The 14,012-nt window shown below is 42.5% G+C and overlaps 1 protein-coding gene across 1 annotated transcript in view; it reads right to left on the reverse strand.

Annotated features, from left to right (window-relative positions):
• mccc1 (methylcrotonyl-CoA carboxylase subunit) overlaps positions 1–14,012 on the reverse strand; it is an 81,743-nt gene that overhangs the window by 8,105 nt on the left and 59,626 nt on the right. Inside the window, exons 16-17 of the mRNA XM_043702345.2 lie at positions 11,399–11,536; positions 10,332–10,439 (exon numbers count right to left, since the gene is read on the reverse strand). Of these exons, the coding sequence (XP_043558280.1) occupies positions 10,332–10,439; positions 11,399–11,536 (246 nt within the window). The remainder of the gene's footprint in view (positions 1–10,331; positions 10,440–11,398; positions 11,537–14,012) is intronic.

A 14,012-nucleotide genomic window follows, 5' to 3' on the forward strand; every position in this document is an offset into this window, starting at 1 on the left:
TTACACAAGGAAGGAATCAATAAGCACATTTGCAATACATATTATCGTCAGTTTCAAATAAACTTAGACAGTGATGCTCAATAAATATTTGCCAATTATCCCTTGAAACTTGCCAGGAGTCAGACCGTTAAACTATTCCCTTATTTCTCTTTTGCATAAATAAAAGTTGTGTGGTAGCTCTTAATTTTCCAGTTGGTGGTTACTTAACCTTAGACTTAACAAGACTATCAGTTGGGAAAAAGTGAGGACTGCAAATGCTGGAGATCAGAGTCAAAAAGTGTGGCGCTGGAAAAGCAGAGCAGGTCAGACTTTCAGTTTTCAAGATTCCCTCTCATGGTTCAAAATACATGACATTCCCATGAAATATATTTCCCATGAATCCTCATCCTACAACAACTTGTCATTGGACAAGCATATGGACGTACATGGAATAGTGTAGGTTAAATGGGCTCCAGATTGGTATGACAGGTCGGCGCAACTTCCGGGGCCGAAGGGCCTGTACTGCGCTGTAATGTTCTATGTTCTATAACTCTGATGCTCCCAAGGTCTCACAATGTCCTTTCTCATTGCCCTGAGATTCTGAAGTTGTCCTAGTGTTCCTACTCCCTTCTTATGTTTCTCAGACAAATCTTACAGCACTGCTGAAGCCTGAGGTCTCTTTCAAAATTCTGCTAGAAACCACTGTGTCTGAACACAATCGTATTCCTTTTCTTAATGCTTTGGACTGATTGCCAGCAACAATTTTGCAACCGTGCACAACACTTCTTTTTGAAATATTTTCACCTTGAGCAATGCTATGGAAAATACACAATGGATTGATACTGTTCGGTTTTTGATTAACGCAAGTACAATTCCAATTAAAATTAATTAACATAACATTGTTATTCTTTTATATAAACAGAAAATAAATTACTTTTAAAAGAGAAATGCACAATTCTACTGTGAAACAGACGGTCATTTACTTTATCATGAGCAGCAAACAACTTTTTCTCTATCCATGTACTTTTTAAAAAATAAATCTGTTCAGCTTGCTTGATTTACACACGTACTGTGTTTCAGATGAAATTGGAGAACACTTGGCTTAACTGCTATGTAACTTTGATCAGCATGGCTGCCAAATCCTGAGGTGTAATTATTTAAAATGTGCTAAAATTGAAATAAAATGGTGCAACTCAGATACTGAAGTCATTTTTCTTAACTAATGGAATTTTCTTTATCATAGTTGTAAGCATTAGAAGACTATTGTTGTTGATATTTGAATTATAGAATCCCTACCATGTGGAAACAGGCTCTTCAGCCCAAGTCCACACCAATCCTCCGAAGAGCAACCTACCCAGACGCATTCCCCAACCCCACTACTCTACATCTTACCCCCAACTAAAGCACCTAACCTACACATGCCTGATTACTAGGGGCAATTTAGCATGGCCAATTCACCTAACCTGCACATCTTTGGATTGTCAAAGGAAACCAGACCATCTGGAGGAAACCCATGCAAACTGCACACAGACAGTTACCCAAGGCTGAGAGGCAACTGTGCTAGCGACTGAGCCACCGTACCACCGTAAAAATTGGCACACAAATCAATAGAAATTTATCCACGATACTCAGGTTCAAACACAAGTTAAAAATGAGGAAGGCTGTCACTGTCTCCAGTTTCCCGTCAAATTTAAAAGCAACAAGTCTGATATTTTAAAGTTTATTTGTCATGAGGCTAAGCATTTACAAATAACAAGGGCTTTAGTTATCTGGCACTACACCATGTTAAATTGGATAGATCTCACTCTAAACATTCCTAAGACACTGTGGGCAATCAGTAGCAACAGAATTGTAATCAAACTAGATGTCATGGCCTGCCATATGCACACACCACCATTACCAGCAATCAATCTGGTTCAAAGAAGACCCAGAAGGCATACATAAGAATAATGGGCAACCTGTTGAAGTTTCAATACAGAATTACTTGTGTGCCAAACAACATAAAACAGCAAATACTAAACAGAGCTAAGTGATTCCACAATAAATCAGATCTTTGTTCTGTAGTCTTACCATTTCTAGTCGTGAATGGTGATGGACAATTAAACAACTCACTGAAGGTGGAGGCTCCACATATACCCCATCCTCAAAAACAGGGTAGCCTAATACACGAGTGTAAAAATGAGTAGGCTGAAGCATTAGCAACCATCTTAGGCCGGAAAGCGCCAAGCGGATGATTCACCTTAATCTCCTCCGGAGGTCCAGGCGTCACGGACGCCAAATTTCAGTCAATTCGATTCATTCCAAAATAATATCAAGAAGGAACATCAACTGAATTTTGCAAAAACTATGGGTACCGACAACATTCCAGCAAAAGTACTGTACGCTGCTCAGAACTTGCAGAGCCAGAAGCTGTTCTAGCACCGTTATAACATTGGCATCTACCTGGTAATTTGGAAAACTGCCCAGTTATTTTCTGTACACAGAAAATAGGTCAAATATAACCTAGTCACCAAATGCCCAATCAATCTACTCTTGATCACCAGTACAATGATGGAAGGAGTTATCAACAGTGCTATTAAGCAATGCTTATTTAACAATAACCAACTCACTTATGCTCGGTTTGGCTTCCATCAGAGTCACTCAGTCAACTCCTGACCTAATTACAGCTATGTTGCAAGCACAGTCAAAAAAGCTGCACTCCAGAGGCAAGGTGAGGGAAGAATGCCTGACCTTGGCATCAAGGCTTTATTTGACCGAGAATGCCGGGGGAAACTCTCTGCGGGGTGGAGTCATACCTCGCACAACTTATCAAGGAATAGCTACTATGTGTCCTTGATATGTATGTACCTGCCAGCAGAGGGAAAGTGGTCAAGCAAGGAAGCCGTGGTTGACTAAAGAAGTTGAATCTCTTGTCAAAAGGAAGGCGGAGGCTTATGTTAGGATGAGATGTGAAAGCTCAGTTAAGGCACTTGAGAGTTACAAGCTAGCCTGGAAAGACCTAAAGAGAGAACTAAGAAGATCCAAGAGGGGACATGAGAAGTCGTTGGCAGATAGGATCAAGGAAAACCCTAAAGCTTCCTATAGGTATATCAGGAATAAATGAATGACTAAAGTAAGATTAGAGCCAACCAAGGACAGTAGTGGGAAGTTGTGCGTGGAGTCTGAGATTGGAGAAGAGCTAAATGAATGTTTTTCTTCGGTATTCACACTGTAAAAAGACAATGTTGTCGAGGAGAATACTGAGATACAGGCTATTAGACTAGACTGGATTGAGGTTCACAAGGAGGAGGTGTTAGCAATTCGGAAAAGTGTGAAAATAGATAAGTCCCCTGGGCAGGATGGGATTTATCCTAGGATTCTCTGGGAAGCCAGGGAGGAGACTGCAGGTCTTTGGCTTTGAGCTTTATGTCATCATTGTCTACAGGAATAGTGCCCGAAGACTGGAGGATAGCAAATGTTGTCCCCTTGTTCAAGAAGGGGGGGTAGAGACAACCCTGGTAATTATAGACCAGTGAGCCTTACTTCAGTTGTGGGTAAAATGTTGGAAAGGTTATAAGAAATAGAATTTATAATCATTTAGAAAGGAATAAGTTGATTAGAGATAGTCAACATGGTTTTGTGAAGAGTGGGTCATGCCTCACAAATGTTATTGAGTTCTTTGAGAAGGTGACCAAACAGGTGGATGAGGGTAAAGCGGTTGATGTGGTGTATATGGATTTCAATAAGGCATTTGAAAAGGTTCCCCATGGTAGGTTATTGCGCAAAATACGGAGGCATGGGATTGAGGGTGATTTAGCTGTTTGGATCAGAAATTGCTAGCTGAAAGAAGACAGAGGGTGGTGATTGATGGGAAATGTTTATTCTGGAGTTCACTTACTAGTGGTGTACCGTAAGGATCTGTTTTGGGTCCACTGCTGTTTGCCATTTTTATAAATGACCTGGATGAAGGCATAGAAGGATGGGTTGGTAAATTTGCGGATGACACTAAGATTGATGGAGTTGTGGATAGTGCGAAAGGATGTTGCAGGTTAGAGGGACATAGATAAGCTGCAGAGCTGGGCTGAGAGGTGGCAAATGGAGTTTAATGTGGAAAAGTGTGAGGTGATTCATTTTGGAAGGAGCAACAGCAATAAAGAGTACTGGGCTAATGGTAAGATTCTTGGTAGTGTAGATGACAGAGAGATCTCGGTGTCCATGTACATAGATCCTTGAAAGTTGTCACCCAGGTTGATAGGGTTGTTAAAAAGGCATACGGTGTGTTATCTTTAATTGGTAGAGGGTTTGAGGTTCGGAGCCACAAGGTCATGTTGCAGCTGTACAAAACTCTGGTGCGGCCACACTTGGAGTATTGCATACAATTCTGGTCACTGCATTATAGGAAAGATGTGGAAGCTTTGAAAAGGGCTCAAAGGCAATTTACTATGATTTTGCCTGGTATGGAGGGAAAGTCTTATGATAAAGGCTGCTGGACTTGAGGTTGTTTTCGTCAGAGAGATGAAGATTGAGAGGTGACTTAATTGAGACATATAAAATAATCAGAGGGTTAGATGGGGGGTCAGTGAGAGCTTTTTCTTCGGATGGTGATAGCTAGCACGAGAGGACATAGCTTTAAACTGAGCGGTGGTAGATATAGGACAGATATCAGAGGTAGTTTCTTTACTCAGAGAGTCGTAGGGATGTGGAATGCCCTGCTTGCAACAGTAGTAGACTCATCAACTTTACTGGCATTTACATGGTCATTGGATAAAGATATGGATGAAAATGAAATAGTGTAGGATAGATAGGCTTTAGATTGCTTCCATAGGTCGGTGCAACATCGAGGGTCAAAGGGCCTGTACTGTACTGTGATGTTCTATATTCTAAAGGAAGATAGTTGTGATTGTTGAAGGTCAATCATCTCAAATCCAGGACAGCACTGCATGATTCCTTAGGATAGGCTCTCAGGCCCAACCAGTTTTAGTTCCTTCATCAATGTCCATTCCTCCAACACAAGATAAGAAGTAGAGATGTTTGCTCATGACTAAACAATGTTCAGCACCATTCACGACTCCTCAGATAATGGAAATGTCCATGTTAAAATGCAGCAAGACTTGGACAATATCTAGGTCTGAATTGAAAAATAACAAGTGACATTAATGCCACACAAAGGTTAGGCAATGACCACCCCCAATAATAGACAATTTAAAGGATATCTTGTTCTTTCTCTCCCCACTATAAACATTCTGGAGGTTACCATCAATCAGAAACTGAACTGGACAAGGCATACATTGTTTTCTTTCTCTCCTAAAAAAAGGGTGGCACTATAGCTCAGTGGTTAGCACTGCTGCCTCACAGCACAAGCATAACTGTCTGTGTGGAGTTTGCGCATTCTCCCAGTGTCTGCATGGGATTCCTCTGGGTGCTCTGGTTTTCTCCCACCAGTCAAAAGTTGGCCATGCTAAAAAGTCCACAGTGTTCAGGGATGTATACATTCGGTGCATTAGCCATGGGAAATGCAGAGTTGCACGGATAGGGCAGGTGGGTGGGATGCTCTTCGGAGCATTGGTGTGGACTTGTTGGGCCGAATGGCCTGTTTCCATACTGTATGGATTCTATGATCCTATATTACAAAGTACTGTGGCAACTAAAGCAGGCCAAAGGTTAGAAATCCTGCAATGAATAACCCACCTTCCGACTCCCCAAAGCCTGTCCACCATTTCCAAAGCACAGGTCAGTAGTGTAATGGAGTACTCTTCACTGGGGAGTACTCCCCACTCTAACAACACAAGATGTCTGACATCAACCAGGTCAAACTATACGCACCATATCCACAAATAACCACTGCCCTATCTACAAGATGCTCTGAGAAATTCACCAAGACTCCTTCAACAGCAGCTTCCAAACGTGCGACCACTACTATCTATTATAATGTCAAGGACAGTGGACAATGGGAACACCATCAGCTCTAAATTCCATTCCAAGCCTCTCACCATCCTAACTTGGAAATATATTGCCATTCCTTCTGCGTCACTGGATCAAAATTCTGGAACACCCTCCATAGCAGCATTGTGGCTGCACGACACCAAATAGACTGTTGCTCAGTTTACTCAGTTAATTTGATAACTTGCTTCCCTCCAAAGGCTGGGAATGATAACGTTTTTTGACTGTGAGCTACAATCTTGGACCATGCATATATTTCATAATCCTGATCAAAATGTAAGTGGTGTTAAAAAATAAAATATGATATCTAAGATTAAAACTTTTGCTAAAATTCTTTTTCCTTTCCAGTGTTCTCAATATTGGTATTATGGCAAGATGATCTACTGAATGAAAGAATATCAGGGATATGCAGGAATGTAGAGCTGAGGTTTAAATCAGATCAACCTTGGAATGGCAAGCTTAAAGGGCCAAGTGGCCTACTCTTGTTCTATAGAACATAGAACATAGAAGAATACAGCGCAGTACAGGCCCTTGGGCCCTCGATGTTGCGCCGATCCAAGCCCACCTAAACTACACTAACCCACTATCCTCCATATACCTATCCAATGCCCTCTTAAATGCCCATAAAGAGGGAGAGTCCACCACTGTTACTGGCAGGGCATTCCATGAACTAACGACTCACTGAGTGAAGAACCTACCCCTAACATCAGTCCTATATCTACCCCCCCTTAATTTAAAGCTATGCCCCCTTGTAATACCCGACTCAATACGCGGGAAAAGGTTCATACTGTCGACCCTATCTAACCCCCTAATCATCTTGTACACCTCAATCAAGTCACCCCTAAACCTTCTTTTCTCTAGTGAAAACAGCCCCAAGTGCCTCAGTCTTTCCTCATACGATTTTCCTTCCATACCAGGCAACATCCTGGTAAACCTCCTCTGCACCCGTTCCAATGCCTCCACATCCTTCCTATAGTATGGCGACCAAAACTGCACACAATATTCCAGATGCGGCCGTACCAGAGTCTTATACAACTGCATCATGACCTCAGGACTCCGGAACTCAATTCCTCTACCAATAAAAGCCAGTACGCCATATGCCTTCCTCACCGCACTATTTACCTGGGTGGCAACTTTCAGAGATCTGTGTACATGGACACCAAGATCCCTCTGCTCATCCACACTACCAAGTATCCGACCATTAGCCCAGTACCCCATCTTTTTGTTATTCTTCCCAAAGTGAATCACCTCGCACTTAGCTACATTGAATTCCATCTGCCACCTTTCTGCCCAGCTCTGCAGCTTCTCTATATCCTGCTGTAACCTGCCACATGCTTCCTCACTGTCAACAACTCCTCCGACTTTCGTATCATCCGCAAACTTGCTCACCCAACCTTCTAACCCCTCTTCCAGGTCATTTATAAAAATGACAAACAGCAATGGTCCCAAAACAGATCCTTGCGGAACACCGCTAGTGACGGCACTCCATGAAGAAACTTTGCCATCAACTACTACCCTCTGTCTTCTTCCATCCAGCCAATTTCTAATCCAAACCTCCAACTCACCCTCAATGCCATATCTCCGTATTTTCTGCAGTAGCCTACCATGGGGAACCTTATCAAACGCCTTACTAAAATCCATATATATCACATCTACCGCTTTCCCCTCATCAACCTCCTTCGTCACCTTTTCAAAGAATTCAATAAGGTTTGTGAGGCACGACTTGCCCTTCACAAAACCATGCTGACTATCCTTGATCACATTATTCCTATCCAGATGTGCATAAATCCTATCCCTTACAATTCTCTCTAAGACTTTGCCCACAACAGAAGTGAGACTCACCGGCCTATAGTTACTAGGGCTATCCCTACTCCCCTTTTTGAACAAGGGAACCACATTTGCTATCCTCCAGTCTTCTGGGACTACTCCTGTAGACAAAGAGGACATAAAAATCAAGGCCAATGGCTCTGCAATCTCCTCCCTTGCTTCCCAGAGAATCCTAGGATAAATGCCATCAGGCCCAGGGGACTTATCTATTTTCACCTTTTCCAGGATTTCCAACACCTCTTCTCTACATACCTCAAAGCCATCCATTCTACTTATTTGTTCCTCAGTATTCTCATCGACAACAATGCCCTGTTCCTGAGTGAATACTGAAGAAAAGTATTCATTCAGTGTCTCCCCAATCTCTTCCGCCTCCACACGCAACTTCCCCCTACTATCCTTGACTGGACCTATTCCTACCCTAGTCATTCTTTTATTCCTAACATACCTATAGAAAGCCTTAGGGTTTTCCCTAATCCTATCTACTAAGGACCTTTCATGTCCCCTCCTTGCTGCTTTTAGCTCTCTCTTCAGGTCCTTCCTGGCTACCCTATAACTCTCAATCGCCCCAATTGAACCTTCACGTCTCATCTTGAGATAGGCCGCCCTCTTCCATTTAACAAGGGATTCCAATTCCTTATTAAACCACGGCTCCCTCGCACGACCCTTTCCTTCCTGCCTGACAGGTACATAATTATCAAGGACACTCAATAGTTGCCCCTTGAACAAGTTCCACATATCATTTACACTCTTGCCTTGGAGTCTACTTTTCCAAGCCACACATCCTAAGTCATGCCTCACCGCATCATAATTTCCCTTACCCCAGCTATAATTCTTGCCCTGTAGTACACACTTATCCCTCTCCATCACGAGTGTAAAAATCACCGAATTATGGTCACTATCCCCGAATTTTGTTCTAGAGAACAATTTTGTTCTAGTTCCTTTGATCACATACTTGCAGTAAGATCTCCTATTTTCCCCTCTATAATATTACTCAATGTCACCTCGACTTCGGGTCATCTTACTTTGAAGGCCTCATCTATGCAATAGTTTCCTCTAAATGTGACTCATTTGTCTAGCATTTTCCACCAACTTAAGTCTAGATAAAGTTCAACAAGATATAACCAATGCCTTTACATGGGCCCTCATTTGAGTAACACCTTGATGTTAAAGTTCACATCCTTGTGGTCACATTTTTCTTTGGCGTAAATCCAAACCCCATCCCCACCCCCCGAACCCTGTTGATCTCTTCCCCTCCCCTGCACAATCCTAAGATGTATTTCTACTCATTTAATTTTGGCACGTGAGTATCCCCTTAATTTAACTGCTTTACCATTAGACGTTGTACCTTCAATTGGTGAAACCCAAACTTCTGGTGGCCCCTTTCTAAACCTCTTCATCTCTTTTCCCTCCCAAGACCCTCTTCATAACCTACTTCTCTGACCAAGCTTTTTTGTCATCTGCCCTAATGTCTCCTTAGGTGGCTTAATGTCCAATTTTGTTTAATCCTTCTGTAAAGCATAGCGAGAGAGTCACTAGCATAGAAACAGACCCTTCAGTCCAACTCTACATATATGCACCATCCTCTGTGTGAAAACATTGCCCCTCTGGACCCCTTTAATTTTTCCCCTCTCACCCGAAATTTACACCCTCTAGCTTTGGACTCCCCCACCCTGAGAAAAATACCTTGGCTATTCACTCTATCCATACCCCTCCTGATTTTATAAACCTCTGTAAGGTCACCCCCTCAGCCTGACACTCCAAAGAAAAATGGACCCAGCCTATTCATCCTCTCCCAATAGCTCAAACACTCTAATCCTTGTAAATCTTTTCTGAACCTTTTCAACTTTGACAACATTTTTCTGATAGCAGAGAGATAAGTATTGAATGCACTATTATAAAAGTCGCCTCACCAATGTCCTGTACAGCCGCAACATGACGTCCCAATTAATGCATTGACCAATGAAGGCAAGTATACCAAATGCCTTCTTTATCACCCTGTATCTGTGACTTCATTTTCAAGAAACAATGCACCTGCACCTCAAGGTCTCAGTTCGGCAACACTCCCCAGGGTCCCATCATTAACTGCATAAGTTCTGCCCTGGTTTGCCTTACCAAAATGCAACACCTCAAATTGATCTAAATTAAACTCCATCTGCCACTCTTTGGCCCATTGGCCTATCTGATCAAAGTCCCATTGTACTCTGAAATAACCTTCTTCACCATCCACTACATCATCAATTTTGGTTGCATATGCAAACTTACTAACCATAACACTTTAGGAAGATTTCTGTTCACAGTATTCCATAAGTTAAATGTTGTTATTATTTTACAAACACTGAAAGTGCCAATCCATAATGGGGATTAACTTCACTGGACCTACTGGCCATCAGATATGTCATCTAAGTGACCATTCCTGTTCTCTAGAACTAAGTAATATATTTTCCCAGGTTGTTTACTTTGCATTATCTGGACCTAAATCTATTCTCACCAAATAGTTATGCACACATACATTCTTGTAGCAGTCACAGGTTACTAATTTGGTCTTTTTCATTGAGAGGTATCTAGAAAACACATTAAGAATCACAGATTCCAAACATAAATGGTACCTTTTCAATAGTTCCAGTCATTGGTGCAACTGCTCCTCCCCGAGATCCAGAGGCATCAATTCCAACTAAATACTTTGGCACAGGGATGTTAACTTGCACAGCTTCTTCCTAAATAAAAATAATCAAAACATTTATCACTTTTTTGTATCCACTCAGACATGGGCATCACTGGCTGGCCAGCATTTATTGTCCATCCCTGGTTAATCTTGAGAAGGTGGTGGTGAGCTGTCTTCTCGTACCGTTGCAGTCCGCATGCTACAGGTTGACCCACAATGTCCTTAGGGGAGGAGTTCCAAGATTTTGACTCAGTGACAGTGAAGAAATGACAATATATTTCCAAGTCAGGTTGGTAAGTGGTTTGGAAGGGAGCTTGAAGGTGCTGGTGTTCCTATGTATCAGCTCCCCTTGTCCTTCTGTTAGGAAGTGGTTGTGGGTTTGGTAGATCCTGTCTATGGATCTTTAGTGAATTTCTGCAGTGTATCTTGTAGATGGCACACCCTGCTGCTACTGAGCATCATAGGTGGAATGAGTGAATGTTTGTTAATATATGGCGCCAATCAAGCGAGCTACTTTGTCCTAGATGGTGTCAAGCTTCTTGAGTGTTGCTGGAGCTATTCCCATGCAGGCAAATGGGAAGTATTCCATCACATTCTTGACTTGTGCCTTGTAGATGATGAACAAGCTTTGGGGAGTCAGGGGGTGAGTTATTTGTCACGGTATTCCCATCCTCTGACCTGTTCCTGTAGCCACAGTGTTTATGTGGCAAGCCCAGTTGAGTTTCTGATCAATGGTAACCCCAAGATGGTGATTCTGGGGGATTTGGTGATGGTAACACCACTGAATGTCAATTGACATTGGTTAAATTGTCTCTTATCGGAGATGCTCATTGAAACCTCACACATGTCAGGCAATGTTACTTGCCACTTATCAGCCCAAGTCTGGATATTGTTCAGATCTTGTTGCATTTGAACATGGACTGCTTTAATAACTGAGGAGTCATGATGGTGCTTGCCATATTTACAATGTTGAATTGCATTCCTCATACCTAAAACGGGAATGTATCTTACCATTGAAAACAGGTGAATAGTGTTGTTTGTAAGAACTACTTTAGGCTTGGAAACAATTCCATTGACTGAACATTTCAGGTATTTCGCTTCATCCTCCTTATCCAGTTCTCCAAATACATGGAATACCTCTCCATCAACCTGAAGTAGAGTCAAAATTTAAGTACAAGTCTAGCCTAATGCTCTTACAAATCATGACTGTAGTAGCTTTACTAAATGAAAATAGCATCACACCACATTTATCTGGAATTGCAAGATTAAACCTTGATTTACCTTCATACACTCCCATATTTTGATGGTGGAAAATTGGATAGAAATCATTTTACTGAGGTAGATACAGTGTTATTAAGAGAGTGCAGGACAAAAGAGTTAGTTTTGGATTGTTCTATCCAAGTAGTATTATAAATATAGACTAAATAGCACCTTCTATGAAGAATGTTCAACTGCTGAAAATTTAGATTGAATAATTTAGTAGATTTATTATATTCATTTAATTTCACAAAATATATTACAACAAAAAAATCCTTGTTCCTGATCAAAGCCATCAATTTTTGATTTTGGAAGCAGCTTAGCAAGTTTATGTCAGGGGGGTGGGAACCTGAGCTGTATACTGGAGGTGAAAGTTGATGCAGATGAGGCAATAGCAAGAGGTAGACCAGCTAGTGGGAAGGATTTTCCTGTGAAGGAACCAAGGGATCAGTTAAAGTGTGTTTGCTTTAATGCAAGGAGTATCAGAAATAAAAGTGATGAACTTAGAGCATGGATCAGTACCTGGTGCTATGATGTTTTGGCCATAACAGAGACATGGGTTTCTCAGGAGCAGGAATGGTTGCTAGATGTTCCAGGCTTTAGAGCAATTAAAAAGAATAGGGAGGGGGGGAAAAAGAGGAGGGGGTGTAGCACTACTAATTAGAGAGGGTATCACAGCTACAGAAGCTTCCATTGTCGAGGAAGATCTGCCTACCGAGTCAGTATGGATGGAAATTAGGAACAGCAAGGGAGCAGTCACCTTGTTAGGGGTTTACTACAGGCCCCCCAGTAGCAGCAGGGAGATGGAAGAAAGCATAGGTCGGCAGATTTTGGAAAAGTGTAGACGTAGTAGGGTTGTTGTAATAGGTGACTTTAACTTTCCCAATATTGACTGGAACCTCCTTCTAGCAGAAGATTTGAATGGAGGGTTTCCGAACTCAGTACGTTGACAGGCCGACGAGGGGAGAGGCCATTCTAGACTTGGTGCTCAGAAACGAGCCGGGGCAGGTATCAAATCTTGTGGTGGGAGAGCATTTTGGTGATAGTGACCACAACTGCCTCACATTGTACATAGCTATCGAGAAGGAGAGGATTAGGCAAAATGGGAGGATATTTAATTGGGGAAGAGGAAAATATGATGCGATTAGATATGAGTTAGGAAGCATGGATTGGGAGCAATTGTTCCATGGTCAAGGCACTATAGACATGTGGAGACTGTTTAAGGAACAGTTGTTGCAAGTGATGAATAAATATGTCCCTCTGAGACAGGCAAGAAGTGGTAAGATAAAGGAACCTTAGATGACGAGAGCGGTGGAGCTTCTCGTCAAGATTAGATTACTTACAGTGTGGAAACAGGCCCTTCGGCCCAACAAGTCCACACCGACCCGCCGAAGCGTAACCCACCCAGACCCATTCTCCTACATTTACCCCTTCACCTAACACTACGGGCAATTTAGCATGGCCAATTCACCTAACCCCTGCACATTTTTGGATTGTGGGAGGAAACCGGAGCACCCGGAGGAAACCCACGCAGACACGGGGAGAATGTGCAAACTCCACACAGAGAGTCGCCTGAGGCGGGAATTGAACCCGGGTCTCTGGCGCTGTGAAGCAGCAGTGCTAACCACTGTGCTACCGTGCCGCCCATAGGAAGGTCAAAAGGAAGCTTACATAAGGTGGAGGAAGCTGGGGTCAAGCTCAACTCTAGAGGATTACAGGCAGGTGAGGAAGGACCTCAAAAATGGTCTGAGGAGAGCCAGGAGGAGGCATGAGAAAGGCTTGGCAGAACGGATTAGGGAGAACACTAAGGCATTTTACACTTATGTGAGGAATAAGAGCATGGTCAAAGAAAGAGTAGGGCCGATCAGGGATAGCATAGGGAATTTGTGTGTGGAGTCTGAGGAGGTAGGGGAAGCCCTAAATGAGTTTTTTGCTTCTGTCTTTACGAAAGAAACGAACTTTGTAGTGAATGAAACCTTTGAAGTGCAGGTGTGCATACTGTAATGGATAGAGATAGAGGAAGCTGATGTGCTGAAAATTTTGTCAAACATTAAGATTGACAAGTCGCCAGGCCCGGACCAGATTTGTCCTCGGCTACTTTGGGAAAAGAGAAATGCAATTGCTTCGTCACTTGCGAAGATCTTTGCATCCTCGCTCTCCACTGGAGTCGTACCCGAGGACTGGAGAGAGGCAAATGTAATTCCTCTCTTCAAGAAAGGAAATAGGGAAATCCCCGGCAATTATAGACCAGTACGTCTCACGTCTGTCGTCTGTAAGGTGTTAGAAAGGATTCTGAGGGATAGGATTTATGACCATCTGGAAGAGCATGGCTTGATTAAATGCAGTCAACACAGCTTTGAGAGGGGCA

The sequence above is a fragment of the Chiloscyllium plagiosum genome, unplaced genomic scaffold (assembly GCF_037043375.1).
Source record: "Chiloscyllium plagiosum isolate Xiang-an unplaced genomic scaffold, Cpla_swu_hap1 HiC_scaffold_13, whole genome shotgun sequence".
In the NCBI taxonomy this organism is placed as follows: Eukaryota; Metazoa; Chordata; class Chondrichthyes; order Orectolobiformes; family Hemiscylliidae; genus Chiloscyllium; species Chiloscyllium plagiosum.